General features: G+C 36.7%; 1 protein-coding gene across 4 annotated transcripts in view; it reads left to right on the top strand.

Moving 5' to 3' along the window:
- LOC116175901 (ecdysone receptor) overlaps positions 1-22,472 on the top strand; it is a 92,223-nt gene that overhangs the window by 32,960 nt on the left and 36,791 nt on the right. Inside the window, exon 1 of one of the 4 annotated variants that reach the window (XM_031494266.1) lies at positions 20,253-20,888. The exons of 2 other annotated variants lie outside the window; for them this stretch is intronic. In XM_031494266.1, the coding sequence (XP_031350126.1) occupies positions 20,612-20,888 (277 nt within the window). In that variant the 5' untranslated portion in view covers positions 20,253-20,611. Of the gene's footprint in view, positions 1-20,252; positions 20,889-22,472 lie in introns of those variants that run through there. One more of the 4 variants, XM_031494268.1, reaches the window with a different exon arrangement.

Consider the following 22,472-nt stretch of genomic DNA (forward strand, 5'->3'; position numbering starts at 1 on the left):
CCCACTATAAAACGTTAATCCCCCAGGAGTAATAATAATAGTTGGGAAGATTACCACAAGTGCGACAGGAAACGAAGTACCGGGTGGTATGGAATACCCCCCAACCCCCACAACAGCAGCCTCAACAAAGAAGGACTCGATAATTTCTCCTGTTTCTCTAAGCACTCACAGTAACCTTTGAAAAAAGGTACTTAATGAAATCTTTTATTTTATTTTATAGTGTGGTGGAGTGTTAGCTAATTAGTTACTCTTCCCACTCAACCCGCTATACAATCACATACAGCCAGGCCTTACCCGGGATTCGAACCCAGGGCCCTTGTGGCTAAAGTTAGAGCTACTACCGTACTCATCTGAGCTACGCAGGTCGTATACTACATAACTCCCAGATCCCCCGGTGTTACGCTTCCCACTATAAAAGTGGTCATATTAATTTTTAGAAAGATTACCACATACATTCTCTTGTACTAAAAAGTACCACAGGGCACGCAGTACCGGGGGGTGTGGGGGGAAACCTCCCCGCCACAGAACAGCACCTTCAACAAAGAAGGACTCGACAATTTCTTTACCGTTTCCCATAGCACGCTCACAGTAATCTTTGAAAACAGGTAATCAAATCTTGATATCCTGGGGGGTAGACTCCAGACCCCGCGATACTACACTCCCCACTATAAAACGTTCATCCCTCAAAGATCATAATATTTTTGGGAAGATTACCGCATTCTCTTCCATTAAGAAGTACGACAGCGAACGCAGTACCGGGGGGTCTGGAATATCCGCCAGCGGCACCTTCAACAAAGGAGGCCTCCATAATTTCCTCTCAATTTCCCTTAGCAGCCTCACGGTAACGTTAGAGAAAAGGTATTCCATACTCTCCAGACCCCTCGGTACTACATTCCCTCCTATAAAACGGTCATCCCTCAGAAGATCGTAATATTTTTGGGAAGATTACCGCATTCTCTTCCATTAAGAAGTACGACAGGGAACGCAGTACCGGGGGGTCTGAGGTGTATGCCCAGCCACCCAGCAGCACCCTCAACAAAGAAGGACTCGATAATTTCTTCTGTATTTCCCTTAAGACAGTAACCCTTGAAAATAGGTAATCAAGGTACGTCAGACACCCCGGTGCTACGCTCCCCACTATAAAACGTTCATCCCTCACAAGTGATAATAGTTTTTGGGAAGATTACCACATCCCCTGCTAAGAAGTACGATAGTACCCTAAGTAGTTACTTGAAATCTTTTTTTGGAATTTGTGGGAAATTTAGAATCGTCTTCCAGGGTTCCCAATTCTTATGGACGTGTTTAAATGGCGCTTTTTTAAATCTTAGCAAAACCGTTTTGTAAATTCACCGCGGAAAAATGACATCAAGATAAAATTGGGTGACATGTTGTATAAGAGTAGAAGTTGGATTCTTCTTCTCTCTTCTTTACTCCCGATAATTTAACTAGGCTGGTGGCCTTTAGGAATATTTTGATATTCTGTTAAATTTGCTAAAAAAAATTGAAGAGCGATGTAAGAAGGAAGAAGGAAGGAAGGAAGTGGCCCACCAACAACCCTGATGCTTATCTTGGTCTAGCAATCCACTTTCGGGATAGGTTAAGTATAGGAAATTGGTACTTGGCAAGGATGCACGTAGTGCGGGTAATGGCATGTAGAGTAAGTACCTCGTAAGGGGAGAATTTGGTACGTATGGGACCGCCTTTCGGTTTATCTATTTAAGCATGGTAAAAATCCAAGATTCATAACTACAGTTGGGCAGGAATTACCGTAAACTGAACTAAAATTAAAATTTGCCTTTTATCATTTGGCACAATATTGAATGACCAGGCCAGTGAAGTTCATAATTGGAACACCTATTACCCCTTGCAAGCAACCAGGGCGTTTTTATGATTCTTAATCTCGCCTATTTGCTGAAATCTATCAAACAAAAGCTTGTTAAAATATCATAGGTGTATGATAACACTCAGATTACGTTATGTTTGCCTTGGTGCCCCAGACGGACGAAGTATCATCCGTTATCACCACGCCATGGTATACAACGTTGACTTTAGGAGATTGCCCAGGTGTCTGTTAATCTTAATATAACGAAGCAGATTCCAAATTTTATCTGTAACAATAAATGGGAATGTTTCGTACGAACGTAAGGTCGCGGCTTAGTAATAAATTAAGCAAGCCGGTGCCAAAAACCCGATGTTTAGTAAATATCCAATCGTCGATTCAGCCTTGAACTTGAAAAGGTCTATCAACCGATAGCGTTTATTATTGCGACTTAAGCGCATTGTTTCCTCTTATCGCCTTTGGAAAAATGTGTACCCAAAGCTACCCTTTTATCAGTACTGGGCGTTCCTAAAATAGACTTCGGATTGTGACTGAAGAATGGGGGTCTTTGTGGCTATAAATCTTTAACTTACATAACTGCGCATCCAAATCACGACCTACTCTAAACAAATTTGGCTTGTACAAAAAAAAACCTGTAGTGCTTTGTGTTTGTGGTTAACTACAATAAATTTGCTCTGTTTATCACGTAACGTGTTTACTAACCTCGAGCTATTAATATCACTTTTTTTATAATTTGTAGCAACAATCGTTGCTGATCAAGGCCGGTTGGATGTCCGAATTGCCCTTCTTACAGTGAGTGCCCAGTGGTTAGTACTTTGGAATTTCATAAACCAATATTTGTACAATTGTGAGATGATCTCATTCTCATTTTGCAATGGACGATAGGTACGTTTCCCACACAATTTTTGCACACATGGAATTCGAAGATCAGGACGAATTCAAACATTTGTACAGCTGTCATCCATACTTGACCTTAACATTATTTTATTAACAGGAAATGGCGATTAGTAAGGTACTTCCGTTCCTTTTCTCTATGGGACACACATTTCCAATGTTTTAAGAAGTTTTTGAACATTGTGCATTTGGGCTCCCAGATCAAAAATAACCTTAAATAAGTAGGAAATGCCCAAATCGACAATTTTGGATGAAATGAAGAAGTGAGTCAAGTACATTTATGAAAACGGCTCAGCTTGGTCATTTCGAAACCTCATCAGCTTCTAAATAAATCGTTACAGATTGAGTTTCTTACACCCAATTAGTATCCCAAATGTGATACGGTCTTGTGAAGCGTAAATTGTTCAGGCGGTTAAACTAAAACGAAAAAGACAAAACAGTGCCTATTTAAAAATCATGACCTATACAAAAAAATAGAGCATCTCGTAACGTTCATTTCGGCATCTGGCAACAGACGTCTTCAAATCTCCAAAAAAACCATCGCGACAAAGATTTCCCAGGGCGTGTTTAGACAACCCATATTTATGCCTCATATATAAGCTTTATACATGCAGACGATTAAAAAAAAATTATATCCGGTAGGAGCTTTGAATTGCTTTTTTTATTACTGTCAGTTAACGTGTGTGTTGTTTTAACATATGTGTCCTTGAGTACAAAAGTATGTTACAAGTGCGGCATTTAAAGGCGAAACTGGAAAACTCATCTGAACTAAGTACCAATTTATAATAATTCAGATTACATCCTACGATCGTACGAAATTAAGTGACAATTAACAAAGCAAAGATATGAAATAGAATCATGTAGCACTCGCTCGAATGGCTAATGCGCATTTCCCGCTCGTGAGTTCTTCCTTGAGAATTTTCGGCATCTTTAGCGTTTAGAAACAACGTAATGTGCGATTTATTTGGTGGTATTGGAAAACGAGTGGTATAATTTGGCCCAAGTGCGTAGCAATTAGAGTTTCATTCTAGTGGCACAACATAGCATTCAATTAGCGTCTAATTATGGGCTTTGTGAAGTGGGCCGAATTAGAAGGGGCGCAATGTTGAACCGCACATTATTGTATCCAATTACTGGCCAAGTATTGATTTGTTTAGGGGTTGCGGACGACCGTGGGAAGTCGATTTATGAACTTAACTTATTTTGTATTAGGACACAAAATTCACGAATTTTGTTGTCCACTTGTGACTGGCTAGACTAATTAGTCTTTTTCGATCGGAAATTTGTGTAGGATAAGGACTTTGAACTTTGAATGATTGTAAAAATCTCATGGGTCTTGGTCTGCAATTTCAGCAAGGGTAGGAATTATGACTGTGGAGCATGGGGTGGTCAAAACAGCTTAGAGAACTAAAATTAAAAACAATTTGATATCCTAAGGCAAGAGTCTCAAAATGGCCCTGAAATGAATTATCTCCCATCTTAACCGTTAGTACACTTTAGCGTGCCAACTAACCCTTTAGTGAATGAGTTCCCGCATCAAATTTGTATTCAAAGGTCTCAAGTCTTTAAAAAGGGTGTTTCGTTGCCTAATCAGTTTGAAAGCTAAAATTTACGTGATCACTTTGAGCAATGCTTCAAACCGCGCATACACTGATTAAAGGGTGTAGAGGGGTACATTTAATCATCTTGTTACATGAGCTTTGTATTTTTGTTATGCTTATTTCAATAATATTCAATTAGAGTAATGATTTTAATTCGAGGAAAAGTAATTTTTGGGATCATTTTAAGGGACGATGCCCTCATGCTTTTTATTCCCTTTGTGATAGCTCTACAGTGTATATATTACAAACTTCACCTTAATTCCCTAATTCCTTTCCTATAAAATAAACAAATTCTTGCCTTAACGTCGCATAAATCGGGGGTTAGTAGTTTCAAAGTTTTACATTGACCCCCACCCCCCGCGCTTGCTTAACGTAATTTTTACTTTTATAGGACAATTTCGAATCTAAATACCTACTTTTATAGAAGTTTCTACTTCACATTTATTTCTTAAAATCATAATTAGGGCCGTATTTAGCTTCCTACATGTAAGACTCATCTGAGGGTACTTTCCACACATAGGTTTGTTTTTTATAGTTTCCGACGAAAGAGTTTTAAAAATACCAACCTTGAAATCGCAATTCTGCAAAATATTTGTATCTTATCGAAACCATCTCGCAGAATGTCGCACCCGCATCGTATTTTTTTTTAATGAAACACCCTGTACATTATTTTAAGCAAAACTTGTAAGAGGCATGATGCACCCAAATTCAATCGTTATCGAGTTTAGGTACGTTATGCTTCTTTTGCTTAAAATTGAGAGAAAAATTAGAAAATCGAATAATATACAGGGCGTTTCTTTAAAAAATCCAATTTTGATGTGGCACGCCTGTATGACTAACATTACTACTGTCTAGTAGACATTGAAGAACCCCAAAACTTTTTCGATATCCTGTATATTGTCCCCAATAATCAACCGTTTCCCATCTTATCAGTGACCATGTATACCCAATATACTTGAAATAAATAGGATCGGATGTCATGTTTAGAAATGACCGTTGTTTGTAGATCATTCAAACATATATGGCATGGAGACAATAATTTTTGATGTACCATAGGAGTTACAACCCTCTCAATCAACGACTGCTATACATGGTATAGCGTCTAAGCCCTCTCGGATCCTTTACCATAAAAGATACCAAAAAAAGTCTTTGAGCAAAATTGTACATGTTTACCGTCACCATGATTATGTGTCTTCGAGCCCCAATTTGAAAAAAAAAATTCCGTAGACCTCTCTCTTCCCGCTCTGCCTGTGGGTACTAGAGTACCCTCCAACCCCCCGGTTCGCGAATACGAACTACAATCGTTTACCGGTCCATGCATTATGTTCGGTGGAGAAACACTGGTCTAGAAGGCGTATCACATTTCACGGAATGAATGCGTCGCATCCGCTTTCGTTCCTATCGCCTTTTTTCGACTTAATGGCGCCGCGATGTCTGTGGAATATTCGCTACAGTAAATTAGCAGAGTATCAATCACTACTGCTTTGATCATAATTTTCTTGAGGTTCCTATGTAATATTATTAAGATTCAAAGGTTTTGGATACCCCGTTCTCGAATGATTATTGACTTTAGGAAATCATACGGGTATAATATTTTTTGCAAATCGAAAGTTCATATTATAAATTAAATAAATAAATGAATATTACTATATAATCAATTATTATCAATATCATTACTTTTAGAAAATATTTACTTATCCATGCAGCATGGCGATTGTTGTACTTTTCTGGGTCGATCTGAGACAATTTTTTCTTCGGGCCTCAAAAAAAGGCAGTGTATAACCTACCTTTTTTACCAAAAATCGAGTGCACCAAAATTTCTCGGGAAAACACTTTTTCTTATTAATTTTGGTGCGTAGAATCCAAAACAATTCGTACTTTTTCAGGCACAAAGTTCAAGAGCAGGGCATTTAATATTGACTCCAGCAACAACAGATCACTTTCAAGAACATCTTTTAAAAAAAAATTCGCAAAAAATCATCCTTCTCTCTCATGAAAATTTGCCTTTAGAAAATGTATCCTTTAGTTTTTACTCCATCAACAGCAGATCACATGTCTCAAATGAACCTCTTTTCAAAAAGAAAAGCCTCGCTTAATCCTAGAAAATGTGTCCTTTAGTTTTTACTCCAGCAACAGCAGATTACATTTTCCAATGAACTTCTTTTCAAAAAGAAAAATTTCGCTTAAATCTTCCTTCTACCTCGTGAAGATTTGCCTTTAAAAAATGTTTTGCCTTGCCGAACATGAGGCAAGAAGCCAGTAGAGGAGGACCAACAAGATGAGTTTTATTAGGGGACAAATATGAACTTTTTCGCCATTAAAAGGCAAATATTCTCGAGCGTATTTTTTCTGCGGACATTATGGTAGGAATGAACATATTGAGGGTGATTTTTGTGAATCTGAATAATTCTCACATAAAATTTTGCATAAATGCTCCAATAAAGCAACTGAAGTCGTCAATGAATGCATTTTTACCGAGATTTTTACAATACTTCAATGAATGCATTTTTACCGAGATTTTTACAATACTTTTAGTTTCACTTTCGTTAGCAAAACCGGGAAAACAACCCTAAATTCGTAAACCGTGGAATGTTACGGACTATCATTCTTATTCTGATTCTTATCAAGGAAAGCTTAGAAAATGTTACTTATTCCATAGAGACAAGGGAAATGATGTCTTTAAAACTGTAAATTGAAATCGAGCTTTTAAAATTGCATAATTTTGTGGAATCGAATTGAAAGTGACGCGTGAATAACACAATTTGCTATTTTGGGCAAAATTAATCAGTTTCGGTCAGAAGGTCAATGAGGAGGATCGTTTTATTCCATTCATGAAAAATATTGTTATGCAATTCTGGGATGTGCTCTGTACCTAATCGGGTTAATTGTACAAAGTTAATAACATCTAATTATAGGCTGACACGGTTTTCGTTACGAGCCCAATTAACTTTTGTAAATAATCGGTATTGCATTCATCTTCCACGTGCAATTTGTGCTACCGTATTTTAGAGTCACCTGTCGGCGCTTCGGCAAACTGAGAGCTTGAGCTTTATTATAAGCGATGGCACTTGGTTCGCGTTTCTTCGCGGTTTTTGCGCGAAATTCGCCTTGGACAATTAGGTACGTGTTTTTTAAGGGGCGTCCTTGTCTTTTCGACAAATATTGATGTGTTTACGTATTCCCGACGCGTTTCTGAGTTGAGTTTAGCTAATGGTAAAATATTTTTAGGCCAAGAACGGCCATGAGAATTTTAATGTTGTGAACACACCGGCGCGGCGAAGGCGACAAAATTTGACTTTCTCAATTTATTGTGGAGAAAAAAAACTGGAAATGTAAGGCTGTTACTGTGGTTAGTTAGTTATAAAACGACGACAGGCAATGACCTTTATTTAAAGATAGAAACAAGACCAGGACAGGAGGAATGTAGTGAAATAGAAGTGGTCGTAGATGGTTCTAATTTACTAAACCAGTTCTGTGACCATGTGAAGCAACGCTTCGCTAACTCCCCGACTTCACTTACAATCATTACCAACTTCCACACTATTATGCAACCTCACACACTAATTGCTTATGTAATATTGTTGCTAGACGTTTTTTGTACACGGAGATTTTGTAATTATAATTCTAACACAGGGATGGAATTCAAGCGTTGAATTCTAACGGTAAAAAGGGCTTAGATGGGGAGATATTTGAAGCAGAAGAGTGGCTTCGTTTCCGGCCAAATGTTTGTCATCGTCACACTTAGAAGATCGCATAAATGAAAATCTAGGTATCGGTATCAGTAATATAGGTTTCTATTAAAATTTTAAATTTTCGTTTCGTGCCAATTATGAAGCACGTAATTGTATTAATTTCGCACGAGCACCATACTTGCATTTTTCTTTAAGAATGCATGACGACGAAGCCTACCCCAATATCCTGTTTGTATTCAGGAAATCGGGCGGTCATTCGTTTCGGGTCATGCAGCGCTGCTTACGCATTGGGGTAGGTCACAGATGTAGGTCTCTGAGCCCTCGTACAAGCATTCGCCAATATTGGGAAAAATAAATAATTCGAAAATAGGTATAACAATGACATTAAACTTGTCTATTCTACTTTTGTTTTCAACAACCTGCTCGCTTGGTTATGCTCTGATGGAGCAAGGCGCCGGTAAAATGGCGGCCGTTACATCAATTTTAATCTTAAACCAGTACCAGAACGAGTTGTTATTGTCAATATGGATATTATCGGCGTCGGCGGCTACATTTAAAAGCAAACAGTTAGTTTTCTCGAGGGATCCGAAGGACCATAAATAATGGGAAAGGCAAATGCCGTTATTTTACGAGTTGTAAAAATGTGGCAGGTAGATTCTTATTATACGATCGCAAATTTTTGACGTATTTGGAGTAACCCTTTTCTTCTCGTCACGACCAGCTGCGCCGGTCGATATTTTTGCCATTTCTGAAATGATTTTCCAGCTGTCTTTCCTGAATTGCGACGGGGGCGCCCCAAATTTTCAACCCTAATACAGTTGTAAGAAGTTCACGGTCACGGTTTTTTATTGCATGCGGGGAATTCCACTTGTTTTTGTTTATTTATCCGAGCCGCTTTACACGAAGGTTCACCTATGTCGAAAATCCCATTTCCTTATTTATCCGTTCCACTTCGTGTAGAAACGAAAAAATGGTCGAAACAACAAATCATCATCACATGCAAAAGGTCATTGACAATTAACATTAATGATAATTGTTAATTCAAACGAACCGGCTTTTGACGTTTTGTTACATATTTAACACTTGATTCAAGGAGAAAGGTAATTAAAGGTAGGTAATGGCGAGCGCTCATTTGCAAAACTCATTGTGGCCCGTCCATTGCCACATCGCGCAAAATTGAGACGGTTGAACACAATCAAATGACGTTGGTTTATTCATTAATTTGTAATTCGCAAGTTTTCACGTTTCCGCTCTCTTGGGTAATGTTCTTAAACTCTGAATTTGCATTGCTATCTTGTAGTGCTTTTAGCTTTTTTCCTAAGCCATGCTAATGTAAGAATACTTTAATCAATGCGAATGAGTAATGATCCCTGAACAAAAATGAGTTGCAGATATAATAGCTTCTGTTCCAACAACAATATTAACGCTTTCCTTTTTATCGCATTTTTGATCGGCTGGCTAGCAGCAAATGATTTCATTCAATTCTCACTTCCCTTCTGTTTCAAGTGTTATGTATGACTTTAATTTCGTAAATGAAAAGTGTCGCATTATTTGCTTCCAGGAAGCGAATTTTGCTTGGATCCATGTTCTTCGAATAGGCAAATCTTTTGGACGCGTGTAACGCTGTGAAAGCGTTTCCAACGAATCTCTTCGTGTAAATATTCGCCTCCATGGGACGAACCCCCAGATATTAAGTTTATAAAAGGTTGCACGTTTAATTGTCGTGCACTGAGTTTTGCCTTGCTTCTATTTCTCGTTCTATTTCTGTGTCAAACCGTACTATCCACCAAACAAGAATCTTTTGTTTTGTTTTCAACAAGATGGTGCACCCGTCCACAACACACTTCGTGCGAGAATACCTATAAGTATAGGAGAAATTTTCCAGTAAATTTATCCGATCCGGCATTGTGAGCGGGTGCACCATCTCGTTGAAACCAACAGTTTTCAACTTTAGTTTTTTTGTGTGTCGTACATCGTTGTATTCGTAAAAAAAAATGGCTATTTGATACAGTATGTACTTTTTTTACGGGACATATAAAAAACTAAAGTTTCAATAATGTCAGAGAAAAATAGAACAAAATCGGCAAATTTCGGTTTTTCTTTCGAAAGTATTTGGAATTTTATGCTTTTCTTTAAAGCATGGTAATGACACACATTCTTATCTTGGTCACAGTGTATTGTATACTATCAATTTTTCGTCAATTTCTTACGATAGTTATTAATGTAATACATATATTCTTTTTGAAGAAGTATTCTTCTTGTTGGACGTGGTGGAGGAAAACTATGAGTCTACCATCTTTCGAACTCTGCGTGTTTGAATGCCATCGCCACCTTGAATTTTTTTAAATGGCAAAATAGGTGATGTGATACATCATTAGAAATCTTATTTTTTTTCTGTCTTACTACCTTAATCATGTATGGTGTTAAATTAAAAAATAATGCAGACAAATTTGAAAAACTTTACCGTATGTTTGTTTGGCTGGTTTATGTATTGCACTTTAATTGATTCAGATATCTTTAAATTAACAGAAAGGGAAAAATAAACAAAGAAAAAATGAGCAGGTGTTTAATAAGTGCCAGTGAAACAGTATTACAGTGCATATGGTTTGTTTCCTTACAACTATTGTATTACGTGAGAAATAAATCTTAATTTTGTGAAATATGGACTATTTAACGGACCTTTTTCTCAATTATTTAAGTATATGAAGTAGTAAGAAAGAGAAAGACACTAACACATGACCTAGGTTGCCATTAAAAAAAATTTAAGATGACGGTCGTACTCAAAACACCCTGTATAAACAAGGTTTTAATTTTCATGTGTATTTCTCAAACGGTTTGAGCGTGAGAGCTTCCGTTCCATCTTTAATAACGACCCTGTATATAAAAAATGTAGGAAATGATTTCTGCTTTCATTTTGTATGGAATGGGTTGTCAAAAAACGCTAGCATGCTGAAATATAGGCCAAAAATTGAAGAAAGTGCTCAAATTTGCGCAAAAAGTACCAAAAAAATGTTACGAGCCAAATTGTTGCCCGAAATCTTTAAGTTCATTTTCATTGACCCAAAAAAAAACATAGAGGGGGAGAAAATCAAACTGTAGCAAAACTATCCATCCTCTGAACCCCCATTCCTTTCCTAATATGCTTAGCCTAGGATTTCTTGAAGCTGAATTTATATAAAATATTGCCAACACGGCAGCACTGCCTACCATTGTTGTTTTACCTAATTGGCGGATCCTATATTATTGCATTTTTCGATTTTGTTTCTTTAATACCAATATCTGCCATTGATAATTTTTTTAAATGAAAAAAATGCCTGATGAAACCGGGTTTTCAACAGCCTGAATAGGGCGTCCTTTTTTCAATGATTCAAAACTCATGTTTTTAAATACAAAATGATTATTCCTTATCGAGCAAATTCGCAGTAGTATCTCTGCTGTAATAACAATTAACATCGAAGTATTCTTGACGTAATCGCCCAAAATCACATGTGTAATCCGTATTTTAAAGCAGTCGCAGATACTGGGAATGATCATGGAAATATTTTTAGAATTTTCGTAATACATACGATGTACTACTACATATTTTTTTATGTTTTTTGGTTGAATGTACATCACTTGTATTGTAACCCTCAAAACGATCCGGTGGCGACAAAACAGGCTCGAAGACCATACCAATCCGAAGAGGGTGGTTTAAGACTCAAGTTTTTGGTAATTGTATATTGGGGAGGTCGATGAAAACTGATCGAATAAGAATTTGTGGACCAAAATGGGATGATTTTTGCTTAAAAAATTGAGATTAGTACCCACATTTTACACTTCGATGTGGTTCGATTTCGGCATAATTGATATTGCAAGTCTTTCGTGATTGCCGATGACGAAAATTTACATAGTCGTGCCCGTCCAAAGTCAAAATTATATCTTTTTTGTTTATTTTGTCCAAAAACAGTTAACAAACAACCAAAAAGGGCGAATCTACTAGTCGCAACCGTTTTTTGCAATTTCCGGAATACGCATGCAAATATAGTTTCTTTTTTCTATTTTTCGAATGTTTAATGTCAAAGACAAAAAGTGAACGTACTTTTAATCATTCGCGTTAAAATTTAGGTACCAGAATAAATTGTTTATATTTCAAGGTCTGTGGAGCATTCATTAACCTTTTTTTAAAGTTAAAGGTTGTGAACCACATGCTTCTGCTGTGATAAAATTGTCTTGTTTTTCCTCATCTCGTTTTTTTCACTTTATTTTTCTTTTTTCGATTATTGACTCAACAAGTGTCGCGCGCTTCTTGATTGATCGCATCGCGTTATTCTCGTACACGTCAATGTTTGTTAAATTTATGTTAAAACGACAATTGATTATGCGCGCAAACATGGTGGGCGCAAAATCGTATTTGATGAGCAAACACTTCTATTAAAAAATCATCTTTATTTATATTCGACCTCTCATTGTTTCAGTGGGCTAGAATTTAGAGTTTACCTACTGAATGTGAAGCGGCTTGAAAAAATATAATGTACCGCGAACATTAAGCTCTAACAAAAACTTATTTCGTTCCAAAACAAGGTTGTACACTTGTCACGCATGAGATATACCGGAAATCTTTATAAAATACCACAACAAATTATATGGCCAACAAACCAAGAGTTTGATTTTAAGAAGCGCGGGAAAACTAGGCGCGCTGAACTAATTATAAAAATGTAAATTTCCCACCTATAGTGGGGTACTATTTAATTTTTCAAGAGAAGCGGGCGCGCATTGAAGCAAACACATTTTGCATACATTTTAAATTTCCGGTATTATCCAGTAGTATCTGTCGCTTCCGGTTGTTAATCATGACTAATTTACTAATAATATTAATTGTCCGCGTCTATCTTTAACAATTGCTATGAAGAGACTATCTTAAAGCTTCATTTGCGCTCATTAAGAACGCAGGAATTTATTCAATAAAGTCAACTCGAGACAAAATAATTTCTTGGTCATGAGAAAATGTTGATAACCTTCGGCGAGAAGAATGGCACTTCGTACAAAATCTACTCGTGTAATTTTTCCTTGATTTTATCGCAAAAAAAACTAGGGAAGGTGAGCTAATTATACAAATTCCGACCGCACGGCGAATAGTGAACCGCGGCAATAAACAATTCGGTTCAAGAATCGCCAAGTTTTACACCTGTTGACAGTTCAAAAGATCTTTGTACCAAAAAACTATTGACATCACAGACTCTCCTTTCAAGTACCCACAAACCCATTTGCGCAAGCATGTTGGTATGTTTTATTTAAATTTATTTAAAAATCCAAGCGGTCACTTTTCTGTATTTTCTAACTTGCGAAAGCTTGTCGAATCAAAAATATTGACTGTACTACTAACTGTACTACTTTGTATTGGAATGAGATTGATAGTTTTTGATTGGTGTATATGATCAATGTAACCTTCTTCCTTTACACGCTGGAAGAAAGCACGTGTAAATTATGTTGACAGAAAACAATTACTAAGCATTCCAGTTTTTACCTTCACCTCAATTGTGAAACTAAACACTACCCTAATATGTATCGCTTGGCGCCTACTACAAATACATCTTGTTCGATCCTACGAGTTACCATTTGCAATTTGAGAACAACTCAAAATGTCTGAAACCCGCTGAAGCCTTTGGTGCCGTAACAAAATCTAAAATAGTAACTTCAAGAAACCACAATTTACATTGTGGTTTCGCTATTGTTCTTAGTTTTCGTTACATCCTAAACTTCCTCAAGAGGCTAAACATCTTCTGTAATGAAATTATCTCGAAGGTAGATTGCAACAGGTTGTACAAAGGGAGCATATCTCATCGGCTATTAGTATAACTTCGGGAGTACCTCAGGGATCAGTGTTGGGACCACTTTTGTTCTCTATATATACCAGTAATTTTCATCACACTGTCCATCATGTCAAATTTCATCAATACGCTGATGATGTTCAATTACAATTCAGTTTCTCTGCATCAGATTCTGTCAAGGCAATAAGCCATATAAACTCAGATATTAAACGTATAGTTCATACGTCTGAACTGAACTACATGGACTACGAATTAACCCTTTAAAATCGTCCTTCATTATTTTTGGTCCACGTAGAACCAGAACTGATCATATTAATAATTTAGCAATTAAAATAAAAGACATGGTTCTAGTACCAAAACAGTGTGTAAAAAACTTGGGTTTGTGGATGGACTGCGATTTGCGCTTTAAACAGCACATTACCGCCGCCATTAGTCGTAGGGCGTTTGGCAATTTAAAGTTAATTTTTAACCATCGGCTGTATTTAAGCTATCATCTAAAGGTGCTATTGTGCGAGTCCTTAGTTTTATCTAATTTTAATTACTGCGACTCTGTGTATGGTTCTTGCCTTGACAGGAGTGATACTGATAGAATACAAAAAATTCAAAATTCGTGCCTACGTTTAATTTTTGGTGTAAAAAAATATGAACGCATATCTCACAAGATAAAAGAAGTCGGCTGGCTAAATATGGCAAACAGGAGATACCACTGCACTCTGCCACTCTATTTCATAGTATTATTACCAATTGTACGCGTAGGTATCTGTACGAGAAGATTCAATTTACCTCTAACATTAGATTACATAAACTAATTACTCCACCTCTCCATCGAACCAAGTTTTTCGAACGATCGTATGTTTATAACGTTGCAAAAATATACAATCTTCTGCCTACTGATGTTAAAATGCTTGGGATGGTTTCATTTAAAACTAAATTATTTAAAATTACACTGGATAGACAAAACATGAGTCTTTAATTCATTTTTTTTGTATGCTAATGTCATCCTCTTTGATATAAATTGTACGACATTACATCTCCTGTTTGATTCCTTTTTGTACACATCCATCATTTATATCTGATTTCCTTATATTGATTTTTGGTTCATTTAGCGTATAAGACATATGCGCGGTTTCTTGGTACCAAAGCATCTGAACTTCGCCTCATTACATGGTTATAAATTATAATAATACCTAAATGCCACTCGTTATTCTAATAAAGACACATTATTATTATTAAATTTGGACAAAATTTCTTCTATTTCGAAACTACTTTCGATATCTATTTTACAAAAGTATAATATCTATTATCGAAAGAAATGTCAGTGTAATTGCAATGGGGATGAATCACAAACCGTGTGTCGATTATGATAAGGTAATCGGTTGTATACTTGTATAACTTTAAGACTTGGCTTATTTAAAATAGTCATGTTCTATAAGCCGGGGAGTGAAGTCGTGAATGTGTTAGTGAAATATATTTCATTGTAAGTTTAATCAATATTAATTAAGGTTGTCGCCCCGACATTTTCAAAAGAAAACATTTCGGACCCTTCTGCCATGTTGGCTCTTTCTCCAACATCGACACCACCACCAAACGTCCCCTGTTCTAGCTGATGTTAATCAATAGAAACTATTCCTTGCTTTTCACTAATTTTACTTTTGCAAATTGCGCAATAAATGGGTTTTTAGGGGCGGTTGTCCAAATGGTAAAGTAACTAGTGTGTAGGTACGCTTATCCATCCATCCGTTCTTTAAATTGTTTTTAATTAGAAGTGAAACTCCTGCACCTACATGCTTGTTTCTCATCCGCTCTTCAGTAAAATACTATTGAGTTGGACATTTTTCTGAATTTATAGTAATGCATCAAAAATGTCTGCTCCCTATATCCATGAAATTAATAAAAGGGGCTAGAGAGGGCACTTTAATTAAGTGCTTTCGACAACAAAAACTGCTGGAGAAGCCGAAAATTTTGCACAATCTTAATTAAAAACTCAACTTCATTTCCTCGAAATAGTCATTCTTAAGTTGGTGAAACTGAAAAATCTCATCGTTTAGGGTAGTGTTAGCTTCTTTCTCTAATAACTGAAATATGCTGGGTTTAACGTGTATAAAATTAGTAATATACAATACAATTTTAGGTCTTTACTGTATTCATTTTAAGAAGGTAGCCGTAGAAAGCATAGGAAACCTTTGACCTTCACCGTGATTGGTTAAAACACGAGTCAGTATTACACCAGAAAATAAAACGAGTGACAAATTTTGGTAGTTCCTGTTCCCAACTAAACTGTTGAATTGTCATGCACTGTTAATGACAAAGATCCAAACATGGAATCGTTTGATTTATTTGTGTTCGCAGTGTATTTCTACTTTGCATTAATTTGGTGCCGTTCTATATTTTTCCTGTGTGTGCTTATCTTCAAACACAGCGTCATCTACTATACCTATACCTTCTTATAATGAATGCAGTATAGTTCGACTTATACACAAAATAAGCGGCACTTCCAAATCACATGTGCATACACTTTAATAAAACCACTTTTAGAAGCGCATTCAGTCTAAACTTGAATGCCTTAGGAAAGAAGAATGTCGTAGAGCGGCTCTTGAAAAATTGAAGTAATCATGAAATGCGGATCAACTTTCATTTCAACAAAATTATGGTGAACTTTGTATTAAGATTGTGGAAAATTGGGGGGCTTCTCCCGCAAATTTGTTTGTTGGAAACGCTTAATTAAGGTGCCCTCTAGCCGATTTTAATTCCATGATCGTATCTGGGGGCTTAATAACGTCACGTAATCCCTTGCCTTATTTATGCGCCAATTTTTTTGGGATAAAGACCAAACTCTATGTGTATTTTGGACGAACAAAATAGTTTTACTCAAAAAATAACAAAATTTTTACTTATGCATCCGTTTTGGGAAAAAGACTAACGATTACTCGAGTGACCATGTGTATTTTTAGCGGAAAAAGTATTTTTACCCAAATCGTTATTTATGCACCAATTTTGTTGAAAAAAGGACCAAACACTCGATGCCCAAGAAGTGATATATAAATTTTTTCTGACCAAAATATTTTTAACCCAAACATGTCAAAATCGTTATGCGCCAACTTTTTTGAAAAAAAGACCAATTTTTATTGCTGGATGCTTAGGAAGTAATCCATGTGTATTTTTTGTCACCAACATACTGCTGTGTGTGTGTGTGTAATATCTGTCCAGCCAGCTCAAAACAAATCAACCTTTAAATTTAGAATTCAATGACCACAACTCACCAGATTTACACATAAAAATGAAGGTTATTTCACGTACAGGGTGGCCCAACATTATTTTTGGCGACCAAAATATATTTACTATAAGTGTCAAAATCGTTACTTATTCATCAATTTTCTTGGGAAAAACAGTAAACTCGATTAAGCGATGCCCAAGAAGTGTATAAAAACTGCGGTGAAAGTATTTTTACCCAAAAGATATAAAAATCGTTATTTATGCACCAATTTTGTTGAGAAAAAAACCAAACTCGATTGCTCGATGGATGCCCACGCAGCGATCCATATGTATTTTAATGACCAACGTATTATATACCCAAAAGATCTGAAAATCGATATTGATGCCCCAATTTTGTTAGATAAAAACCGAACGGTATTATACTAGCTTTTGTCTGTAATAATGAGAGTAATGTTCGTGTTCGGGCATGGATATCTGTAATTTATTGTATAGTATAGTGGGTTGCCTGAAACCCCAGCCACTTAAAAAAATTGTTTGTTTCCCATAGGAAATGCATATGACATCCATTTACTGCTCCTTGGATTTTTAATTCGTTTACACCTATTCTCAACCAAATTAGAGCGTACATTTTGCAAAAATTCTTTTCTTTTTCGTCTTATGGGTTTTTATACGTTTTCGACCACAAATTATGGTTTAAAAAATGAGTTCATTTAAGCAGCAGATTTAAGCTCTCCATTGCAGCAAATATAATTAAAGAATCTCTCCGTTGTCGAATTATCGTGGACAGGCTTTCACAACTGATATTGCAAAGTCGCCCACAAGTTACACCTCTCTAGTGTTTCTCCAATTACGATATAGAATAGTGCAACGTAAATTTAAGTACCTATGTGCTTTATTTATTTACAATTAACTATAACAATAGATTTATAACAGTCTTTAAATTGATTAATTTATCACCGTTGATTAGTATTTATCACTCATAATTTATAACATGATACGAGCGCATTGATGTTGGAACTGACTTAAGCACAGTTCGATTTGCTGATATAGCAAACGCTCATATTTCTCGAAAGTTCCTGAACGCTCCCGAATATTCTAGAACAAACTCCTCATATGTCCTGAAAAAAATGCGCCACATGGCCTCATCCGCGGGATTTCTAGAATATTCGCTACAATAGTTCTTCTTGCGGAAAAGTGACCACTAATTTTGCGTAAACATTGTGTAATCAGAACGTAATTACGAGCCAGGCGAGTGGATGGGCACTAGGCATCAGCAGCGGAGTTTTAAGTCCATCTTTCATGCAAATATCTCATTCAATTCCGTCTGTTCGTTCGTCTGAAGGTTCAGGTTCTTAATACCGTAACTTTGTAGTGACCTGCAATACTGTTTTATTAACGGGTAGTGCAGGCTGACGTTTAACTAAGTAGGAAAAGAACTTTTTTCCTGTAATCGCTTCAAATATATTTTGGGGGCAAAAGTGAATAGCAATAAAGTCGGCGAAAGCTGAGAAAAAAGGCACATCTCGAATGGGATTCGATTTCAGGACATTCTGCTAGATATATTAACCTAGTGATTCCATTAACGAGCTGTCAAAACCACCATCGATCTCTAGTGAGTGCCCCAGAACTACAGGGTGGGCCAGTATGTGGGCGATGGAGTTTATTAACGTACATATTAAGGGGCATGGTGAAGGACTTTTAAGGCTATAACCTAAAAAATATTTTCAACCAAATTGCAAGGGTGATTTATGTCAAAGTTGCATTTTTTTAAAGTAGAACCCCCTATACTCTATTCTATACCTAGTATTGCATATCTCGATTGCTTGGTCAATTTTAGTGTGACTTTAAAAAGTCTGTAACTGACAATTCTTCTAATGATCAGCATGCCCTAACTAACGTGAATGAAAACTCATACTTGGCAACAACTTAAAATTATGTTTTGCTAGTATTTTGCCGTTTACGTTCAATATAATTGGGGTTACGAGGCTATCTTGCTATCCTCAAAGGTCATATTTTACTCTCTTATTAGTTTCAATTGTTTCATCTCTAGGCGTGTATAACCATTGCAAATTTTGTGATTCGATCCCAAAATTCTTCGTTAAGGTTCTCTGTCCTACTATGAAAGTGCTAAAGGAGCATTCCTACTGACCAATCCCCATCGCCAGACGTCGATGCGCTATAACTACTAATTTCTGGCCTCTGCTATTTAACTCCTTTTTGCACTATAATTTCTGTTGGCGTTTGCAATTCTTAGTTTTAAACAATTTATTTTTCTTTTCCCATTCTTAACATCAAAACGACTAACTATCAATTACGTAAATTAGTATCAATATTGGTAAAGTTCAAGTAAAATCACACAAATTCCTGTTAATCTTGTGCAACATTTCGAAAATGTACACCAAACAGGTGGAGAAATGAATATTTCCCACAAATTACAGCATTTTTATACGGTCGATATTTGTTCGCATTTAACTCGAAAATATACTTCATTGTTCTGTCAGGCGGCTTGAGCGTGGATCAAATGCCAGTTTCTCACTGTCACAAATCCGAAACCATTATTGAGCCCACCAAATTCGACGCGAACACTTCGGATTAAACATTGCGTATTGGATTGACCGCCGTTCGTAATAAGGGTCGACAACAAAGCCACCCCTTGATCAATACACAGTTAACGCATCCTGTTTCCATACACCTTCGCGTGCTTTTTCCGAACCTTATTCAAAACAATGTCATTGCCAACCTACTCCATACTACCTATAATTAATACCCATTTCTTCTAATTGTGTGCCAATCCGTCCCACGTAATTACGACACAATTTCGATAATTAAGATGTTGAATCACCAGTTCTGCAGTTTCACCTTAAAAAGGAAAAAAAAACTCGTCGCAATCAACCTTTATTGAATGCGACAAAACGAAAGTTTGTAATGGTTTCACTTAATTAAAGCCGAATACGTCTTCGGTGTAAAAATAAAGCTGCACATCAACGGCTGCTCTAAAATTTCGCCTATAGGACAAATGCGTCCATAATCATCATCGAGTTGGTTGTGAAAAAAAATTATGTAGCGATGGGAGAGAGAACGTAAGATGGCCCTGACAGTGGAATCGTGTGCGCCAGGTAAATGTATTGGAATGCTCGAGGGGGGGACAAGGTAACAACCTGTTGTGACGTCACAGCTGCCATTAGCAACCTCTCCTTGGCGAAGAGCAACATTAGTGCTAGTGGCCGACCGATTCAGTCAAACGTTTACTAGTTTAGTGCTACTTTCATTTATTGTTGGTCCTACTTACATATTTTAAACGCCACGTGCTTGGAACTCTTTTTTTTTCACATCGAAAAATTTGAATGCAGTGGAAAAGTTGCGCTTATCATTTCTGAATGATATTGTAATCCGGTTGACTTTGAAACTGTTTAAAAAAGGATAAGTTTTGTAAATATTATTCTCCAAGTGCGTTTCGTATGTGTGGGTCAGTGTTGTAGAGATTTTAACGCCGGTACACGCAGCGAACCCTCTTTTCGCGTCTCTGGAAAACTTAGTGAGTGGTAGATTGTTTTCAAATGCGAGATGAAGCGTAGATGGTCTGGCCTGCAGGCCGTAAGAGTAACACCGGAGGAAAGCAGTTCGGAAGTGACTTCGTCTTCAGCAGTTCTTGTAATGAGTCCGGCAAATTCTTTGGCGTCGACCGACATTGGTGATGTGGACTTGGAATTTTGGGATTTAGACTTAAACGCCCAAAATCATGCACGCAATCTGACAATTGTGCAAAATTGCTTCGGCATACCCGGACAAACTGTTATCGCCAATACTCATCACATTAAACAAGAGACAAGTCCGATGTCAGGTACGGAAAATTTTCCCCTTTTTTTGTCTACGCTAGTAAAATGCAACAGGGATACAAATAGGCTTACCGTTCGTTCTTAGAAACTTAACAAAATTTAATATTCATAGCATGACCAAGTACAGAATAACCGTAAACTTCAGCGCATAAAGGATTCTGTCGTTCGGTGCATGTCGACTTTTTCGAAAATTTACATGTATCTATGAACCGATTTCCGTGACCGACACCGACCGCGAATGATTGACACTTGTAGGAAGCCAGTTTTGATATACCTATCAATCATAACCGATCTTTGTGGAGATATTAATTCCGAGACGTACACGATACTTTGACATTGATTAATTACCAAAGATCCTGTTGAGGGGCCCCTTTGTAAATTGCGCCACGATTTTCGGAAAGGGCACCGATTATTCGAGATGTCATGGTGACATATTTGTTCTCTTAATCATAAGCAATTACGGTTACGTAAAAAAAGTCTCGATTATTTATCTTTATTTGAAGAAGCACAGGCTTGCCAACTTCATCGTACTTTTGGGGAAAAAAGTGAACGAATGATACAATTTACCAGAGCTATAACAATCTTTCGCGCTGCATCTGCTGAGTGCTGAAAATCTGAAACTGTTGCTATTTTCTGGATCTTTACTGAGAAATGAAAAGATCGAAAACCAATACTTTTTCCATGAAATAAACTGAAATGACTGCAAGTAGAGGTACTGTCTTGACGAAGAAGTGCAAATTTTGCGGAAGAGCATAATATTTTTTACCAAGATAGTGAATTCCACTAAGTAATTAAAATCTATCCAAGCCTCTACGCTCTACAGTAAGTTTTGCCATTTCCACGATAAATAAATGAAGATTTTGCTCGAATTTGGACTCGCAAGTTCCTGTCCCCACTTCCTTCTGGCGGCTATAATGAGGAACATCCCATATCTAAACAAATTTATTGTTATTGTTATTTCTAGTGTGGAATAAACCAATTTCAAATATACACAGCCCGGTTCTGTGTTTCTCCATGAAAATGTTGTAGAGTATACCGATAGTAATAGAGCGATTCAAAAAATTCACCGTCGTAGTTGGCGGTGGTAAGGTATTTATCGTCAACGAAAAACCTCAATACACTTGTTAAACGAACTTGTCAATTTATTTATTGTTGTCTAATTATGAGTCTAATTAAGCGAATACCTACCTGACAAGTTACATGGTATGTTAACAATTACACTTCTGCTGACTGAATTTTTTTAATTCTCCATTTCGATAAAAAGAAAAGTAAGAAAATAAAGTGGTTGCACTTTTACTTGGGCTTTTAGTTTGTTGTTGGTGGTACCACTGTCCATTTCTACAGTGCTCTAAAAAGCGATCTTGTGGTCACTTTGTCCGTCCGTCCGTCTTTAAGGTATTGGCCATACTTTTTGTCTGTCTGTTTCTCATCACCCAAAAATTCAAAGTGACCGAAACGTAATTTTTATTGAATTTTACGCAGTGTTCATAATATGCGGTTTATTTTTGCACACTTCAGGTTTTTGGGCATTCATACAAGTTAAGTGTGTATTAGTAAGTGTTAATTAGTTAAAACAATGGATTATAATA

The sequence above is a fragment of the Photinus pyralis genome, unplaced genomic scaffold (genome assembly GCF_008802855.1).
Source record: "Photinus pyralis isolate 1611_PpyrPB1 unplaced genomic scaffold, Ppyr1.3 Ppyr1.4_LG7, whole genome shotgun sequence".
Lineage (NCBI taxonomy): Eukaryota > Metazoa > Arthropoda > Insecta > Coleoptera > Lampyridae > Photinus > Photinus pyralis.